The sequence below is a fragment of the Camelina sativa genome, chromosome 6 (assembly GCF_000633955.1).
Source record: "Camelina sativa cultivar DH55 chromosome 6, Cs, whole genome shotgun sequence".
In the NCBI taxonomy this organism is placed as follows: Eukaryota; Viridiplantae; Streptophyta; class Magnoliopsida; order Brassicales; family Brassicaceae; genus Camelina; species Camelina sativa.
The window spans coordinates 17,310,769-17,328,276 of record NC_025690.1 but is presented as its reverse complement, the minus strand read 5'-3'; the positions used below and the strand labels follow the sequence as shown (position 1 = coordinate 17,328,276).

At 38.5% G+C, this 17,508-nt stretch overlaps 4 protein-coding genes across 4 annotated transcripts; 2 read left to right on the top strand and 2 right to left on the bottom strand.

The window, feature by feature from the left end:
• On the bottom strand, positions 620 to 1,822 carry LOC104791933. The gene has a single exon (XM_010517942.2). It carries the CDS (start codon positions 1,592 to 1,594, stop codon positions 872 to 874), a length of 723 nt encoding a protein of 240 aa, XP_010516244.1. The 5' UTR covers positions 1,595 to 1,822; the 3' UTR covers positions 620 to 871.
• LOC104791932 (superoxide dismutase [Mn] 2, mitochondrial-like) lies at positions 11,714 to 13,333 on the top strand. Its single transcript, XM_010517941.2, has 6 exons — positions 11,714 to 12,048; positions 12,134 to 12,180; positions 12,275 to 12,400; positions 12,710 to 12,766; positions 12,873 to 12,950; positions 13,078 to 13,333. The coding sequence occupies exons 1-6, from the start codon at positions 11,742 to 11,744 to the stop codon at positions 13,183 to 13,185; spliced, it is 723 nt and encodes a 240-aa protein (XP_010516243.1). The 5' UTR covers positions 11,714 to 11,741; the 3' UTR covers positions 13,186 to 13,333.
• LOC104791931 (40S ribosomal protein S26-3) lies at positions 13,901 to 15,284 on the top strand. Its single transcript, XM_010517940.2, has 5 exons — positions 13,901 to 14,007; positions 14,122 to 14,214; positions 14,300 to 14,384; positions 14,491 to 14,624; positions 15,042 to 15,284. The coding sequence occupies exons 1-5, from the start codon at positions 14,005 to 14,007 to the stop codon at positions 15,117 to 15,119; spliced, it is 393 nt and encodes a 130-aa protein (XP_010516242.1). The 5' UTR covers positions 13,901 to 14,004; the 3' UTR covers positions 15,120 to 15,284.
• LOC104791930 (tRNA (guanine(26)-N(2))-dimethyltransferase-like) lies at positions 15,519 to 17,259 on the bottom strand. The gene is made up of 5 exons (XM_010517938.1): positions 16,613 to 17,259; positions 16,293 to 16,493; positions 15,896 to 16,196; positions 15,739 to 15,801; positions 15,519 to 15,637 (listed from the first exon to the last, which is right to left on the bottom strand). Exons 1-5 carry the CDS (start codon positions 17,239 to 17,241, stop codon positions 15,533 to 15,535), a joined length of 1,299 nt encoding a protein of 432 aa, XP_010516240.1. The 5' UTR covers positions 17,242 to 17,259; the 3' UTR covers positions 15,519 to 15,532.

Genomic DNA, 17,508 nt, shown 5'->3' with positions numbered 1-17,508 from the left:
CTTTTATTGAAGGGAAAAAAAAGCACAGACTAACTTCTAATATGTAACAGCATAACCGGTCCAAGGATAATTATAGATAAATTTGCAGAACTCGGAGTTGCTCGTAGGTAAATGAGGGTATGTTCTGGAATGTCTTATCAACAACGAGTATAAGTGGTAGTAAGCTTGGGAGTTGATGGTAGCACTAGCACCGATTCCTTTCTTTCTACAACTCGTAGAGGGTGATGTGCCAAGTCAAAGAAATCGTTTCATCACTTCACGAGTGTTTTGATTCATAAGAGCATTGAAATGGAGCCAAATCATAGAATAGTATACGAATGACTAGAGGAACAAAGGTTTATTATACCGTCCTTATTTAAACCAGCAGGCCTTAAATCTCTAATCCATTCTCGACAGATTTACGCGGCAAAGAGCTGTAATGATCCAATAATACATACAATCATCACAATTATGTTTAGTTCCACGTCGTCGTCGTCGTTTATTCATTTTCTTCTTCTCTGTCCCCGTGGTCGACTCCGGAATTTTCTCGTCGGCATAGGATTGGAGTCTAAACTTGGCTTGCTGCTATGATTTCTATTTTCTACATTTACACCCCCGATCCATCTACACTTTTAGCATATATTGTAATGTGATGGAGTATCATATCATATAGGAAACTCTTGATCTTTACAAGTTGGTCTATTATAAGTTTTCTACTACAATAGTAACAAACTAACAATGTTCTTTGGTAAAACCAATCACTATAACCAATCAACTTAACCTTTTGTTATTTACATTTTAGTTCACCAAATCATTTGATCATATCCATAAGGGTTTCATAATCAAAACCCAAAGTGAATAAAAATATACAGATCAATCCTTTTGACTTGTTTCATTGACCAGTCTGCACCAACCACGAGTTATTCAACTGTGACATAGCCGTCTCCCGGAAGCTCTTAACCTTAACCAAGCAGAAATGTGTGCAAACCGTCCCCATACCGGACCCAACCCGGGTCGTCTTCAATAAATAACAAACCGGTCCAGAATCCGTTCCTCTTCCTTGCGCCACAATCCCCCACGCGCTTGTATCTCCACACGCGCCACCGTCGCTGTGGTAATCATCCTCACCATCATCTCCTTCTCGATCCGCTACATCGTCGTCCGTAAGCTTCTCCACGAATATAACCCCCTCCGGCGTCCTCTCTTCCCCTCTACCCCACCTCTCTTTCAATTCCGGCCAATCCTCCGCCTCCGGACTCGTCGCCGTCGTAGTCAAGCGACCGTTCGCCTCCGCGTATAAGTGCATCAACAACGGAGACTCCCTAAGATTCTTAACGATCTCAACAACCGAATCCCTCAACCACACATCAAGCTTCTCCCTCGACACAACAGATCCGCTACGTTTCCTCTCACCGACCCGATCGATCTTCACCGCCGCGGACGGTGGTGGTGCAAATTCATCCATCGACATCGAAACCTTCCCGATCTCACAAAAATTACGCCGATTCGTCACCGGAACAACACAAAACGATCGAGAATTCAAATCCACCGTGCGCCGATCACAACGAACGGCACATGCACTTCCTCCGCAACAAATCCTCGCAGACGCCGCCATCTCCAGAAGATTCAATTGCAGATAGACGAATCGGAGAAGAGATGCGGATTTTAGATTGGAGATTGCTTCACGCAATTATATATGAATGAATTTAATTTGAAGGTTTCTTTATAGAAGAAGAAGCAATCACAATTCACACCAATGGTTTGTTTTGTTTGTTGCTTATAAGAATATACGTTTAACTGACGCAGCCACACACAATCCAATGGCAATGACATGATTAGTTTATTTTTATATATATATATATAACTATTTTTTTTTTGTTGTTTAATTATATTCTCCAGCATGGAGGAGTTGTGTAAGTTGTTTGTGATCCGACGGTTGAGATTTAGGGATAGTAGAAATCGCGTTTAACTTATTCTTCACGTTATCCTCAAAAGTCTGAGGTGGCTTTAGGTAGATTATTTCCGGGAAAGTGCGTAAACGATAATGACTCGATTGAGATTTGATATTAACCGTTGGATTTAAATCGGACGGTTGGATTTTACGTGAAGCCGATATGAGGGTAGGAGAACGTGGCGACGCGGTTTAGCTGTGTGCATGGCTTGGGCGGGCACACGCTGGTGAGTGATTTAAACTGTGGAGTTCTTGTGTCTTCCACGTCATTTTTAATCTACACCATTGATTACGCCACTTCAGACTCCACGGTGTACATTAAATTGTATTGGGCCTTTCGTTTCGAGTTTTTGAAAAAAGTTTTGTGGTTCGTATGATTTTATGGGCTTTGCTTGTTTTCTTTTCATTTTCGCTATGGACTTCCCTAACATTTATTTTACTAATTTCCTTGTAATAGAGATAGACCATGGCCGGTTGCACCAAAGAGAATATGGCCATGGTCCCGTAACTCTACACAAATGAAATAATGAAATAAGGAAATAAAAACACGCGGAAACAACTAACCAATGATTTCACGTGACACATGGCTGCTTATTGCGCTGACACAATAATGTGAATTTGCGTTGATCTTTTTGCATATAAGGATTGGATCATTGGACTAGTGTTTGGATTTATATCGGGTTTGCATTTTACGTTTCTGATATAGGAACCTAGAAGAAGGAACCTATGTGCATAGATGTAAATAAGCAAATGGTTGATAACACTGTTATGCTTATTCAATAGATGATAGATGGAAAGCAGCGAAAAAATGGTAAATAGTAGTTCTGGGCATTCGGTTCTACCGGGTTAATTAGTTCGGGTTACTCAATTTTTCAAATTTTCGGTTTTCTATAAATTCAGCCGAATTGAACCGAATAAAAGTTCAGTTCGGGTTATTCGGTAATCGGGTTATTCAGGTCGGTTATTAAAATTAAAATCAATTCCGAAATAAACCGAATTTTTTTCTAATTCGGTTTATTCAAACCGAATTAGATCGAATTTATGATAATGGACCATAAAAATTACAATTACAAACCATTAAATCATAGGCCAAGCCTATACACGAGCCCAAATTAAAGAACAAACACAAGTCCATCAAAAATTAGGGCTCATGGACTCCACGCCGCTACTTTCTTCCGGAGCCGCCGGATCTGCGATGGTGACGTTGATGATGGCATCCAAAGATCTCCCGGTAAAGAAATATGCCCTGTCGAGATCACCTACAGTCATCAAAACAACATGCAATCCTTCATCTAAAACTGAAAGATAGGAAAAAAAAAATGATAAGCAAGTAGATCTAAGGAGTTAGTAACTCCGAGTTACCAACCGTGAAATATGCTTTAAGAAGACATAAAAGATAGAGAATTCTAGATTTTAAGATGAGCTTACAAAACAAAGGGTTTCCAAACAATTTCACAAACTAAGGCAAAAAAAGAAAGCATTACCACTCCGAAATCCGCGGTTAGGATTTGTGTTAGACAAAGGTAGATTTCTACACAATGTTTGACAGAAAGAGGAGTTGTATGTGACAATGATGAAGAAGAAAGGTGATGATGACGGGTGATTGAAAAGTTTCGACTAATCTCACTTTGTAATCGCCTATTTTCAGAGAGAGGCAAGGTCGAGACTCGAAAGTCAAAACGAGGACAAGAAATGAGTTAATGTGGGCAATATTTGTTTTTAGGGCAACATGTTTTTGGACTGAGTAAAAATAAAATAAAAACATTAGTGGACTGGATCACTATTATTGGATATTTATTAAACAAAAATATTAGTGGATCATATGGTCCATCAGCCTTTTGTTGGGCTTACTAAAAAACAATTAGAACCAGCTCAACGCTAAAACAAATTAAAAAGAACAAATAGAATTTATCTAACCTAAATCGATCGTGAGAGAGAGGGGATTAATGGCCGCCAGCCGCGACTTCTCCTTCTGCAAAACACACATACGCCAACAGGTGAAGAAGAAGATGGAGTGATGTAGAACAGAAACCGAATAACCGATCGGTTTTAGCCCGCCGAACCGAACCGAATCAAAAACCGAAATTCCCTAAAAATTCTGCCGATCGGTTCGGAAGTTCCTTCATTTTCGGTGCCTGAAAACCGAAGAAGTCGGTTCTTTCAGTTTGTTCCGAACACCCAGGCCGAGTAAATAGACAAATGGTTGAAAACACTATTCTGTCTATTTGGTAGCAGTGGAAGATGAATAGATAGATAGGTGGATTGAAAGACGCCACATAGATCTGTGAAAAGATATATGATAAGTCAAATCTCAGTCTTCAGGGATTCACACACAAGAAGAACGAGAAAGAGTGGTTGCTTCTATCTCAGAATAAAACCTAAGAAAACTTTCATTTTATTTCATAAAAACCTCAAAGGTTACAATGCTGAAAAGGGTCCTTATATAACGATCCAGCAGCGGGGAACCTTCTAGGGTCGAAATTATTATAAATAAAAAGGACTGAATTTGCAAAATAACAGACTCAAATTTAGGACCTAAATAAAATAAAAGACTCAATAAAGACCCAACGATCGATTCCTCCAAAACAAGAAAAGAACCATCATTTATTATTTGAATTCAAACACTTACCTTGGTCATAGCTCTCATGCACGCTCCAGCCCTTTATTGATTATTTCAGAAATGATGAAAAGAACGGGTTCTTTAATTCTTTGTAGAACTAGCAGAAATGATGCTTTTTGAGTCTTCTCTTTGGAATCTTCTAGCTCAATGAGAGTAATCAGACTTTCAATGAACTTGTTGAATTGTTCCCTTAAGGTCCTTACTCCCAACCTTGTCATAGGTTTGTGTACCATTGTTGGCAGAACGGATTCTTCAAGAAATGGTAGAATGGGTTCTTCAAGAACTGGAAGAACGGGTTCTTCTGGAAGTTGAATACTGATGTCCTCATCATTCCCTCCCTCTTGAGAAAGTTTGGTCTGCAGAACTATTTCATCTGCATGGAAAGGAGATAAATCAGCAACATTAAAGGTTGGAGAAATGTTCAACTCACCTGGTAGCTCAATCTTGTAGGCGTTGTCATTGATTTTCTCTAAGACCCGAAATGGTCCATCTCCTCTTGGTGACATCTTGGACTTTCTTTCCTTGGGAAATCTTTCTTTTCTCATGTGTAACCAGACCCAATCTCAGGTTCAAACGTCAGCTCCTGCGGTGCTTATCCGCATGCTCTTTGTTCTTTGCGCTTTTCTTCTCAAGCTTCTCTTTAACTCTTTGGTGAAGTTTCTTCACAAGGTCAGCTTTGGTGACTCCTTCTGCACTAGAATAATCAGCTTGGGGCAGAGGTGTGATGTCTAATGAGGTTAGAGGATTAAAACCATAGACAACTTCAAATGGAGAGAATTTGGTACCAGAATGCTTAGCATGATTATAAGCAAATTCAATATAGTGTAAACAAGATAATCAGTTTCGGAAATTCTTACCCACCGTAACTCTCAAAAAAGTGGAGAGAGTACGATTAACTACCTCAGTTTGGCCATCAGTTTGAGGATGACAAGTGGTGGAGAAGAGTAGCTTAGTTCCTAGCTTTTTCCACAAAGTCTTCCAAAAGTGGCTGAGAAATTTGGTGTCTCGATCTGAAACAATGGTCCTTGGGACTCCATGTAAACGCACAACTTCTTTGAAAAAGAGTTCACAAGTTTGAGTAACATCATTTGTCTTGTTACATGGAATGAAATGCGCCATTTTAGAGAATCGGTCCACCACAACAAAGATAGAATCTCGGTTGTTAATCTTAGGCAGTCCTAAAACAAAATCCATAGAAATATCTACCCATGGTAGATTAGGAATAGGCAAAGGCATGTATAAACCATAAGGATGTGACCTGGATTTTGCTTTCAAGCAAGTGATGCACTTTGCGCAGAACCTTTCCACATCTCTTTTCAAATGCGGCCAAAAGAAATGTTCCTTAAGAACACTGAGAGTTTTATCACGCCCAAAATGTCCCATAAGTCCTCATCCATGTGCTTCTCCTATTAGCAGCTCTATCATAGATCCTTGTGGAATTCACAACTATTTGTCCTGAAAGAGAAATCCATCATGTTGGTAGTATGACCCATAAGCGGCTTTGCTTGTTTCCTTAAAGGCTTCTTTGAAATCTGGATCCTCCACATATAGACCTTTGATATGATCAAATCCCATGACTTTAGCCTCCATTGTAGTGATCAAAGCATGTCTCCTTGATAAAGCATCATCTACAATGTTCTCTTTGCCCTTCTTGTACTTAATCACATATGGAAATGTCTCTACAAATTCAAGCCATCTTGCATGTCTCTTCTTAAGTGTAGTTTTTCCTCTTAGGTGCTTGAGTGTCTTATGATCTGTATGAATAACAAACTCTTTGGATAACAAATAATGTTGCCAAGTTTCTAGAGATCTAACCAAAGCGTAGAGCTCTTTATCATATGTTGGATAATTAAGTGCAGCTCCACTAAGTTTCTCACCGAAGTATGCTACTGGTTTTCCTCCTTGAGTTAGAACAACACCTATTCCTGTACCAGAAGCATCACATATAATCACAAACATTTTATCAAAGTTAGGAAGTACCAAAACGGGTGCATGTGTGAGGCTGTTTTTGAGCAGATTGAATGCATTCTCTTGTGCTTGAACCCATTTGAATTCCACATTCTTTTTAATCATTGATGTCAAGGGTGCAACAATGGTACTAAAATCCTTCACAAATCTCTTATAGAAGCTAGCCAGCCCATGGAAGCTCCTAACATGTCCAATGGTTGTTGGAGTTGGCCAGTCTTATATAGCCTTGATCTTTTCCTCATTGACCTTTAGTCCCTGCGAACTCACAACAAATCCTAAAAACACAACTTGATCAGTGCAAAATGTGCATTTCTTAAGATTAGCATAGAGATGCTCAGCCTTAAGCGCTTTTATCACCATTTCAAGATGTTTTACGTGATCTGCAAGACTTGTGCTATAAATCAAGATATCATCAAAATAAACAACCACAAACTTACAGATGTCCTCCCTTAAGACCTGATTCATTAACCTCATGAAGGTGCTTGGGGCGTTGGTGAGTCCAAATGGCATGACTAACCACTCATATAATCCTTGTTTTGTCTTGAAAGCCGTTTTCCATTCATCACCTTCTTTCATTCTCACTTGATGATAACCACTCTTTAGATCAATTTTAGAAAAAACAGTAGCTCCATTAAGCTCATCTAGCATGTCATCAAGCCTTGGAATGGGATGTCTATATTTGACAGTGATGTTGTTGATTGCTCTGCAGTCTACACACATTCTCCAAGTTCCATCTTTCTTAGGCACTAGAAGAACCGGTACAGCACAAAGGCTTAGGCTTTCACGAATGTAGCCCTTCGACATTAGATCACGAACTTGCTTTTCCAGCTTTTTTGCTTTTTTAGGGTTTACTCGGTAGGTTAGTCTATTAGGTAGTGGTGCTCCCGGAACTAAATCAATTTGATGTTCAATTCCTCTTATAGGCGGTAGTCGAGGTGGTATCTCCTCAGGGAAGACCTCTTTAAACCTTCCTAATAGTTCAAGCACTTCTGGTGGTAAGTCTTTCTCTTCTTGACCTGAAAACAAAACTTCCTTAAAGATCATTAGTAGGCACCTTATCCTGTGAATTAATTGATTTCAAAGCAGTAGAAAGTGTTATGTTAAGATTGGTTTTGTTTGACTTAGCTCCTTTTGACATGGTCTGTTGCATGTCATGCACTTCTTGAGGGGTGAGTGGAGCTAGAGTATGCTTCTTGTTGTTGTGCGAGAAAGTGTAGTAGTTGGTTCTACCATTGTGTAAAGTCTCCTTATCAAATTTCCATGGCCGTCCTAGAAGAAGGTGTCCAGCTTGTATAGGAACCACATCACACATAACTTGATCTGAATATTTGCCTATGGTGAATTGTATGGTGACTTGCTCAGAGATCCTTAGTTCAGCCTCATCATTGAGCCACTTAAGTCGATATGGATGGGGATGCTTTGTCTTTTGGAGACCTAACTTATCAACCAAATACTTGCTGGATACATTAGTACATGAACCACCATCAATGATTACCCTACATACCTTGGAGTTTATGGAGCAGCGAGAGTGGAAAATATTTTCTCTTTGAATTGTTTCAGGATAAAAAAGAGTGCTAAGAGCCCTCCTTATGACTAGAAGCTCTCTCATCTCTGGATAGTCCACAATATCCTCCTCAGATTCAACACGTTCTTCTTCTTCATCTTGTGATTCATACTCTCTATTGGCTTTAAGGATCATTACTCGCTGGTTTGGGCACTCTCTTGCATAGTTTCCTTTTCCCTGACATTTAAAACAAGTAATATCACAAGCTCTTTGGTTAGTAGGCTTACCTTGCTCTGGTTTGGTTACTTTTGATGCCTCAGGTGCAACTCTTTTAAATCTCTGGTCCACATCAATAGGTTTTCCCTTGTCTAAAGGTTTCCTAGGTGGCGGTGTCCATGGAGTCTTACTACGGTTAGTAGAGGCTGTCTTCCTTTTGATGTATTGTTCAGCTTGGACTGCTAGGTGCAACAACTCTTCAAGATCATGATAGGTTTTTCTTTCCACCTTTATAGCAATCCGATCATGAAGACCATCTAGAAACTGTGCCATCAAGTTCTCCTCAGACTCTTCTACCTCCAATCTGTTTTTAAGAGATTCAAACTCTTCAAAGTATTCCTCAACAGATTTGTTTCCTTGTGAGAGCTTGCGGAACTTCTTTTGTAGCAGCGAGAGTGGAAAATATTTTCTCTTTGAATTGTTTCAGGATAAAAATGAGTGCTAAGAGCCCTCCTTATGACTAGAAGCTCTCTCATCTCTGGATAGTCCACAATATCCTCCTCAGATTCAACACGTTCTTCTTCTTCATCTTGTGATTCATACTCTCTATTGGCTTTAAGGATCATTACTCGCTGGTTTGGGCACTCTCTTGCATAGTTTCCTTTTCCCTGACATTTAAAACAAGTAATATCACAAGCTCTTTGGTTAGTAGGCTTACCTTGCTCTGGTTTGGTTACTTTTGATGCCTCAGGTGCAACTCTTTTAAATCTCTGGTCCACATCAATAGGTTTTCCCTTGTCTAAAGGTTTCCTAGGTGGCGGTGTCCATGGAGTCTTACTACGGTTAGTAGAGGCTGTCTTCCTTTTGATGTATTGTTCAGCTTGGACTGCTAGGTGCAACAACTCTTCAAGATCATGATAGGTTTTTCTTTCCACCTTTATAGCAATCCGATCATGAAGACCATCTAGAAACTGTGCCATCAAGTTCTCCTCAGACTCTTCTACCTCCAATCTGTTTTTAAGAGATTCAAACTCTTCAAAGTATTCCTCAACAGATTTGTTTCCTTGTGAGAGCTTCCGGAACTTCTTTTGTAGCTCTCGGTGGTAATAAGCTGGGACATATCTCTTTCTTATCTGAAACCTCATATCATCCCAAGTAGTGATAGGTATATGCCTATGCCTCCTCCTCTCAGACACATCTCTGTCCCACCAAGCTAAGGCATTATCGGTAAGTTGAGCAACAGCTAAGGATACCTTTCTTTGTTCCGAATAGTTGTAGTAGCCAAAGATATGCTCCATACGTCTTTCCCAATCAATGTAAGCTTCAGGATTAACCTTTCCAGCAAATGTTGGCGGATTGAGCTTAAGATCATAGTCTCCTTCTCTTATGTTGTCTTCATATCGTCCTCTACCTTATTGGTAGTGTCTCCTTGGCCTTTGGTGTTATTTAAGATCTTAATGTTCTTCCTCTGAATCAGACTGATCTCCAACATCAACCTCATGGTTTCCTCTTGGCAAGTTACGAACTGGTGCTCTTGGTGCAAGTGGGGGTTGTTCAATTCGTGTCATGCTATCACCAAGCGTTTGAAGTTGGGCTTGGATAGCTGTAAGCATCTGAGCCATGTTCACCTCTTCTCCTTGTTCTCCCATGGTTCTAAACATTTTTCTGTAAGATTAGGAAAAGAGATCAAGTGTACAGGAAGTCGAAAAGTTCAAATAAGGAAAACTTCCAAAAACTGACAGATCTAGAATTTAGGGGAGGGGGGTTTAGCCAATCAAATCAACAGATCTAAACGGAATTTTTTTAGGGTTTTATTTTTAAAAGATGAACAATTAAAATAGAACAAGAACACACGAAAACAATAGATCTAAAAGGGAGAAACGAAATAAAACAAAACGAACTGAAACAAACACAAACTGAAGCAAACAAATGGAAATAAACTGAAACAAAAGGGATAGATAAAACATGATTTGGAGCGTTTAGCTCTGATACCAGATGATATAGGAACCCAGAAGAGGGAACCTATGTGGATAGATGGAAATAGGCAAATGGTTGATAACACTGTTCTACCTCTTCGATGGATAACAAAACGAACGGAAACAAACACAAACTGAAGCAAACAAATGGAAATAAACTGAAACAAAAGGGATAGATAAAACCTGATTTGGAGCGTTTAGCTCTGATACCAGATGATATAGGAACCCAGAAGAGGGAACCTATGTGGATAGATGGAAATAGGCAAATGGTTGATAACACTGTTCTACCTCTTCGATGGATAACAAAACGAACGGAAACAAACACAAACTGAAGCAAACAAATGGAAATAAACTGAAACAAAAGGGATAGATAAAACCTGATTTGGAGCGTTTAGCTCTGATACCAGATGATATAGGAACCCAGAAGAGGGAACCTATGTGGATAGATGGAAATAGGCAAATGGTTGATAACACTGTTCTACCTCTTCAATGGATGATAGATGGAATGCAGCGAAGAGATGGTAAATAGACAAATGGTTGAAAACAATGTTCTGTCTATTTGGTAGAAGTGGAAGATGCAGAGATAGAAGGGTGGATTGAAAGACGACACACAGATCTGTGAAAGGATCTATGATAAGTTAAATCTCAGTCTTCAGGGATTCACACACAAGAAGAAGGAGAAATGGTGGTTGCTTCTATCTCAGAAGAAAACTCTCATTTTATTTCATAAAAACTTCAAAGGTTACAATGCTGAGAAGAGACCTTATATAACGATACAGCAGCGGGGGACCTTCTAGGGTCGAAATTATTACAAATAAAAAGGACTGAACTTGCAAAATAACTGACTCAAATTTAGGACCTAAATAAAATAAAAGACTCAATAAAGACACAACGGTCGATTCCTGCAAAACAAGAAAAGAACTATCATTTATTATTTGAATTCAAACACGTACCTTGGTCATAGCTCTCATGCACGCTCCAGCCTTTCATTGATTGCTTTGGAAATGATGAAAAGAATGAGTTTTTTAATTCCTTTTAGAAGTGGTAGAAATGATGCTTTCAGACTTTTCTCTTTAGAATTTTCTAATCAAATTTTTAATGAACTTGTTGAATTGTTCCCTTAAGATCTTTACTTCCAATCTTATCATAAATTTGTATACTATTGTTGGCAGAATGGGTTTTTCAAAAAATGATAGAACAAATTCTTTAAAAACTGAAAAAACGGATTCTTCTAGAAGTTGAGTGCTGATGTACTCATCAGTTTGTCGATTGTGCCATAAACTACCCAAAGACAAAAGCACACACAACAAGAACATCATAATTAATAAGCATCGCAATAAGGTTGCGACACAAAACGAGCAACTATCAGACTTGGCAACTATGCGAAAGGCCTAAAGCCATGAAGCGTTATATATCGACAAGTGGATCAGTCAAATCTTACGTGGCTTAATATCTTCATATACTTGTCTAAATAAAATCCACCAATCGCTTAATTTAGTGTGTACATATATATATAAAACATAAAGCATGACCACTATCGTGTTTATTATCGTCCTTGTGATCTTCGCAGCTAATCTTCACGACGCCGGAGCAACAACCATGGACCCGTGTCTCGAATCAATGAAGACAGCTTCGCTGCCTGATCTTCCTTACGCTTATGATGCGCTAGAGCCAGCTATCAGCGAGGAGATCATGCGGCTACATCACCAGAAACACCACCAGACTTATGTTACTCAGTACAACAAAGCCCTTAACAGCCTTCGCTCTGCCATGGCCGACGGTGATCACTCCGCTGTCGTCAAACTCCAAAGCCTCATCAAGTTCAACGGCGGAGGTCAAAAGATAGCTCTAATTAAACGACTAAGATCTAATTAAAATCTTCCGGTAACTTGATTATATAATTTTTGCTTTGCTTATAGGTCACGTTAACCATGCAATCTTCTGGAAAATTCTAGCCCCTGTTCATGTACCAATATGTTACTTCTTCTTTACTCCCATCTTCAATATACGATTATTTTTGTTTCCTCTCTTATATAATGGGTCAAACTAAAATGGTATAGGAGGGAGGTGGCAAGCCACCTCATGATCCTTTGTCTTCGGCGATTGATGCTCATTTCGGATCCTTAGAGGGATTGATCCAAAAGATGAACGCAGAAGGCGCATCTGTGCAGGGATCTGGATGGGTGGTAAGCTTCTTGTTAGAGTCTCATTAACAATACGTTTGGTTAGTGATGAAAGTTACTAAATTATTCTGACATGACGTAAATATTCTGTTTTATTAGAATCGGATATGTGATGTGGGACTCTGTTTGAATGGAAAAAGAATATACTGTATATTATATCATTAATGTCCAGAAAAAAATGTGTTAATGTAACAAGTCTATAAGCAAACGATGAACCATTTCTTTCAGTTTATGAAACCTATGAAATTGTTGATTGATTGGTAATATAATTGGTAATTTCTTTTTTTGTGTTGGTTCTTTTGAATTAATTAGTGGCTTGGACTAGACAGAGAGCTAAAGAGACTTGTCGTTGAGACCACAGCCAATCAGGTAGATCAACGTATTAATTAAACTAATATGTAACATCATCAGCTATCAAGAATTTTTACAAACAAAAAAAAGAAGAAGAAACATTTGACATATAGAGAAAATACAGGATCCACTGGTGACTAAAGGAACACACTTGGTTCCTCTAATCGGGATTGACGTGTGGGAGCATGCGTACTATCCACAGGTACTCTGTCTAATCTCAATTATGACACTCCCTAGTATATATAGAGTAGTATGTAGAGCACATAAGTTTTAGTAAGGAATTATCGAGCTGAATGTTAACTATGATCAATTCGGTGCGGGTAATGCAGTACAAGAATGCAAGAGCGGAGTACTTGAAGAACATATGGAGTGTTATCAACTGGAAATATGCAGCGGACGTATTCGAGAAGCATAGCCGTGATCTTGATACAAACTGAGTTTTATGTATGTAAAAAATATGCATATGGAGTGTGTAGTTTTTTTTGTGGGGGGTTATGTTGTCTTGTTTGTAAAACAGAACAGAAGCTTTGAAAATGCCTGTGTAGTGTACCTTGAAAAGATAATAAATGTTTTGTTAATGGTTTTTTAGTTGTTGTTTTGGAAACTAACATAAAAGTAAGTTTATATTTGGTCTGGTTTGTTGAAACAGTTATAAACATATAGAAGATGTAAAAAGTTAAAATATACTTCTTCTGTAAAAGATGATTTTCTAAGATTTTTTCTTGTATTTTTTTTGTATACTTTAATCAATTAATATTAAAAAATTATGAATTTTAAGAATCAATAAATGAGAATTTAAAAGTTTGATAATTATAAAAATATGTTATTATAAATAAAGAATATATTTATAACTAAACATTAAAAAAAAATTTTAATTTATGTGAAAATTCTAAAATACCATCTATTGTAATACAGAAAGAGTAGTTAAAATAAATAAAGTTTTGATATTTGAGATTCAATAAATGATAAATTTGAATCAAAAGAATACTGAAAATTACAAATGGTTTTCTTAATAAAATTATTTGTATGTGGCGGCCCGTTTGCTAGAAAAACTTGAAGCAGATATGGGATTGAAATGGGTCAAACAAAGGCCCAAATAAGTCATAGTCAAATAAAACCCTAAACGGAAATGGTCGGCATATATTTAAAGATTGTTCCGCGAATTTTAGGGTTACTGCAATCTTGTGCTTCCTTGTCGCCGCCGCATCAAAGAGAATTGAAGCAAAGAAGAGGCTTGTATCTCTCTGCTGCACACCATGGCAAGTGTTCTCTCGTTCTTTGATTAAATTCATCGTTTAGAACACATAATCAAGCTCACAGAGACTTGGAAAGCAAAATTGTGTATTGAATTCGAGTTTGTTTTGTTGTTTTAGACTTTCAAACGTAGGAATGGTGGAAGGAACAAGCACAACCGTGGTCATGTGAACCCAATCAGGTGTTCCAACTGTGGCAAATGCTGCCCTAAGGTTCGATCTCCCTACTAATCATTTTCCGATACTAAGTTTTGTCTAAGAATGAAAATAAATTTGATTTGGTTATCTTACTTAATAGGATAAGGCGATCAAGAGATTCATCGTCAGGAACATTGTTGAACAAGCTGCCATTAGAGATGTTCAAGAAGCCAGCGTCTACGATGGTATGTGTTGCTTCCTCATTACGCGTTGTTTGATTGTATTTGTTTTTTTACCATTTTGGAATTTTGTGTGTTAATTTGATTTTGAAATGTTGTTGTGGATTGGTAGGTTACACTCTCCCAAAGCTTTACGCTAAGATGCAATACTGTGTCTCATGTGCCATCCATTCTCACGTTGTGAGAGTTCGATCCACCACCAACCGTAGGATTCGTACCCCTCCACCTCGTTTTGCCAGACGCAAGGTTAGCTCCTCAATACACTCATTTCAATTAAGACATGTGTTTTTTCCTTTTGTTTATGTCCTTAAGGCAATCAGTGTTCTTGTTCTGATTGTGTACTTCGGCAATCAGTTTTGCTTAACCTGTCGTGTTTTTTATTTATTTATAATAATTTGGAACTTCAATTGGTTTGAATTAGAACAATGTATCTGCATTTAGTGTAGAGTCAGCTGATTAGTCAATGTCGCTGGTTTTGATACATCTTAAGAATTATGTTAGACAGTCTACAGTGTATCTTATTTTGAAGAATTGTTTCAATCTCTAGTCTTGATTGATGCAAAAAGTTGACATGGTTGTAGTCTCTTGTATAAGTACTGTTGAGTGTATATTTTGGGGATAGTTTCTGACTGAATGATTTTAAAAAATCATAAATTGTTATAGGAGGATACTCCCAAGCCAGGACAACCTGGTCAGGCTCCTCGCCCCGCTGGTGGTGCACCTGCTGCTCCTCGTGCCTGAAGACTTTAAGAAGCTGGCAACCCAAAACTGTTTCTACTCTAGTTTCAGTCTCCTTTTTGTCTGAAATTTTTGAAGATGTATTCTACATTTTGTTAAAGATGATTTCGCCACATGAAGCTTTAAATGTTGTAGACCAATTTTTTCTCAGCTTATTTGACTTTACTCTTTCGACTCTTTTTGATTAGTGCAACTTGATACCCTTTGGTTGAAGTCAAGTATGAATGACGAAAGATTCACTCATTCTTAAACGATTTGGTATCTCCTAAGTTGTAATAAACTGACTAGTAATATGTTTGAGTATTGGGGCGTGATTGCTTTGTAAAGTAGAAACAGGAAGAAACAGAGATTACCGAAATTACCTACCAAAAATGTTACGAAAATTGTGATCCACAAAAGAAAAATATATCAAAAAGTCATTTCTTCAAATTATCTTGGGCAATCCTTACAAAATTTGACATGGGACAATCTGTTTTGAGAGCATTGGGGATAATGTGAGATCTGCTAACAGCATATCCCTCCTGCAAAAAATACAAAAAGCAGAGCCTTTTAGCGTTGTAATTTAACATCAGTTTCTTCAGAGATCAAAGCTGCCAAAGAATTCAATTAATTAATAGTTCACCTTAACTAGTGCACTCATCATCTTCTTCAACGGAGGTGAGTTCATCTTTGCACGGCTGGCCATCTGATATACAAAATAAACAAATCCTTATCATGTAATGTGGATGAAATACGTCCTTTCTTATCAATGCTATTAAATCTTATGGGTTTTAGAGGACCTCATCCATTTTGGTGTATCCAGGTGGCAGTCTTGGATCGCTCTCTTCAATCATTATGCTGAGAAGCTTCTCCAGATCCATCCCCGTGCCTTCACCGACCCACCCCAACTCCTTTGCCAATTCCAGCATTTCCGTCACATACGACGCATCGTGAAGCGGTCCAAGCCACATTGGTCCAGACACAACCAGTGAAGAAGAAGCCTTTGTATCACTGCAGGGACATCCCATCAAACCAAGTTCATCAAATCTCAATGTATGAGAATGGCCACATAGATTACAGTGCGTGACAAAACCATAGTTCCTGCAGTTGAAGACACAGGAAAACTCCAATTACAAAAAGCAACATAACCAACAATATTCAAATCCTATTAGTCAGAATTCAGAATGAAGAAACAACCTGTCCTCATGTAATTTCCCACGGTGAACCCTCAGCATGACTCGAAACACAGGTCCGTGATAAGAATAGTACGAGAAAAGGGGCGTAACATGATAACCAAGCAGAGCAGCCTCTCTCACAGCTCCACCTATAAGCATACGCAGACCAATCTCATTCCCAAAAGGCATAGGCCGAATAAATGCTCCATAGGCTGCTAAGGAACTACACATCAAAACAAACAAAGAAATGTTTAAACTTTCACATATTTCAGATGTTTACCAATGAACCCACTCATCAAAAACCGAATAAAATTCAGAAAAAGTAAAGCTTTTTTGACTCACTTATAAGGTCGGTGACCACCAGAAGAGTAGCCATCTGTTGAAGTCAAGTAAAGCAAACCGCCCAATCTCAATGTATTAAACGCATCTCTCAAAAAAGACGAATCGCTCCCAAACGAATCAATGTCAATCATATCGAAGAAATCAGCAACCATGTACCGCTCAATCATGGCTTTATTAGCCAACAAATGCGTCACAACCCATCTCCTCTCGTCTCCAGTACCTCTCTCCACTCTACTCAAATTATCAGTAATCACCTTCCGATTATCATCGTTGGCGTCGTTGGCCATCACGAAATCAGCATCAGCCTCAACAAGATAACGAAGCGACCTAATTCCGCATCCGCACATCGCGTCGAGCACCCGCAAGGTTCCATTAGATCTCTTGTACAGCGTCGCCGACAACACGCCGAGGTCTCGTCCTGTAGCGCTTTCGTGGCGGAAAAAAGTCTCTCCCGGTTCGAATTCGAGATCCCTCTCAATCTGAACCTCGGATTTCACGAGAATGGGATGAAATCTCCGTTTCGAGCTCTTGAATCGAGCTGAATTTGGGGATTTACATCTAGGGTTTTGAGATTTGTGCAGAGTGAGAGTAGAAGAAGATAGGGTTTTAGGAGAGAGAGTTAACAACATAGCGGGAAAAAAATTCTGATTAATGTTTTTTTTTTGTTTTTAATAATAATAAATCCTTTATCTAAATTAATTAGTCTTGTCCGAAATAAAGACACGTGTACGGATAAGATGAAACCTCGTATTAGTAAGCCACGTCATCAAGTTTATCATCGTCTACAGTAGATACCACGAAAAGATACGATACGCTTTCTTCCCATTCATGGAATTAGAGTTTCTGTTTCTGGACTTGGGAGAATTTTAGGGTCTTTTTTTTTTTTTTTTTTTTTT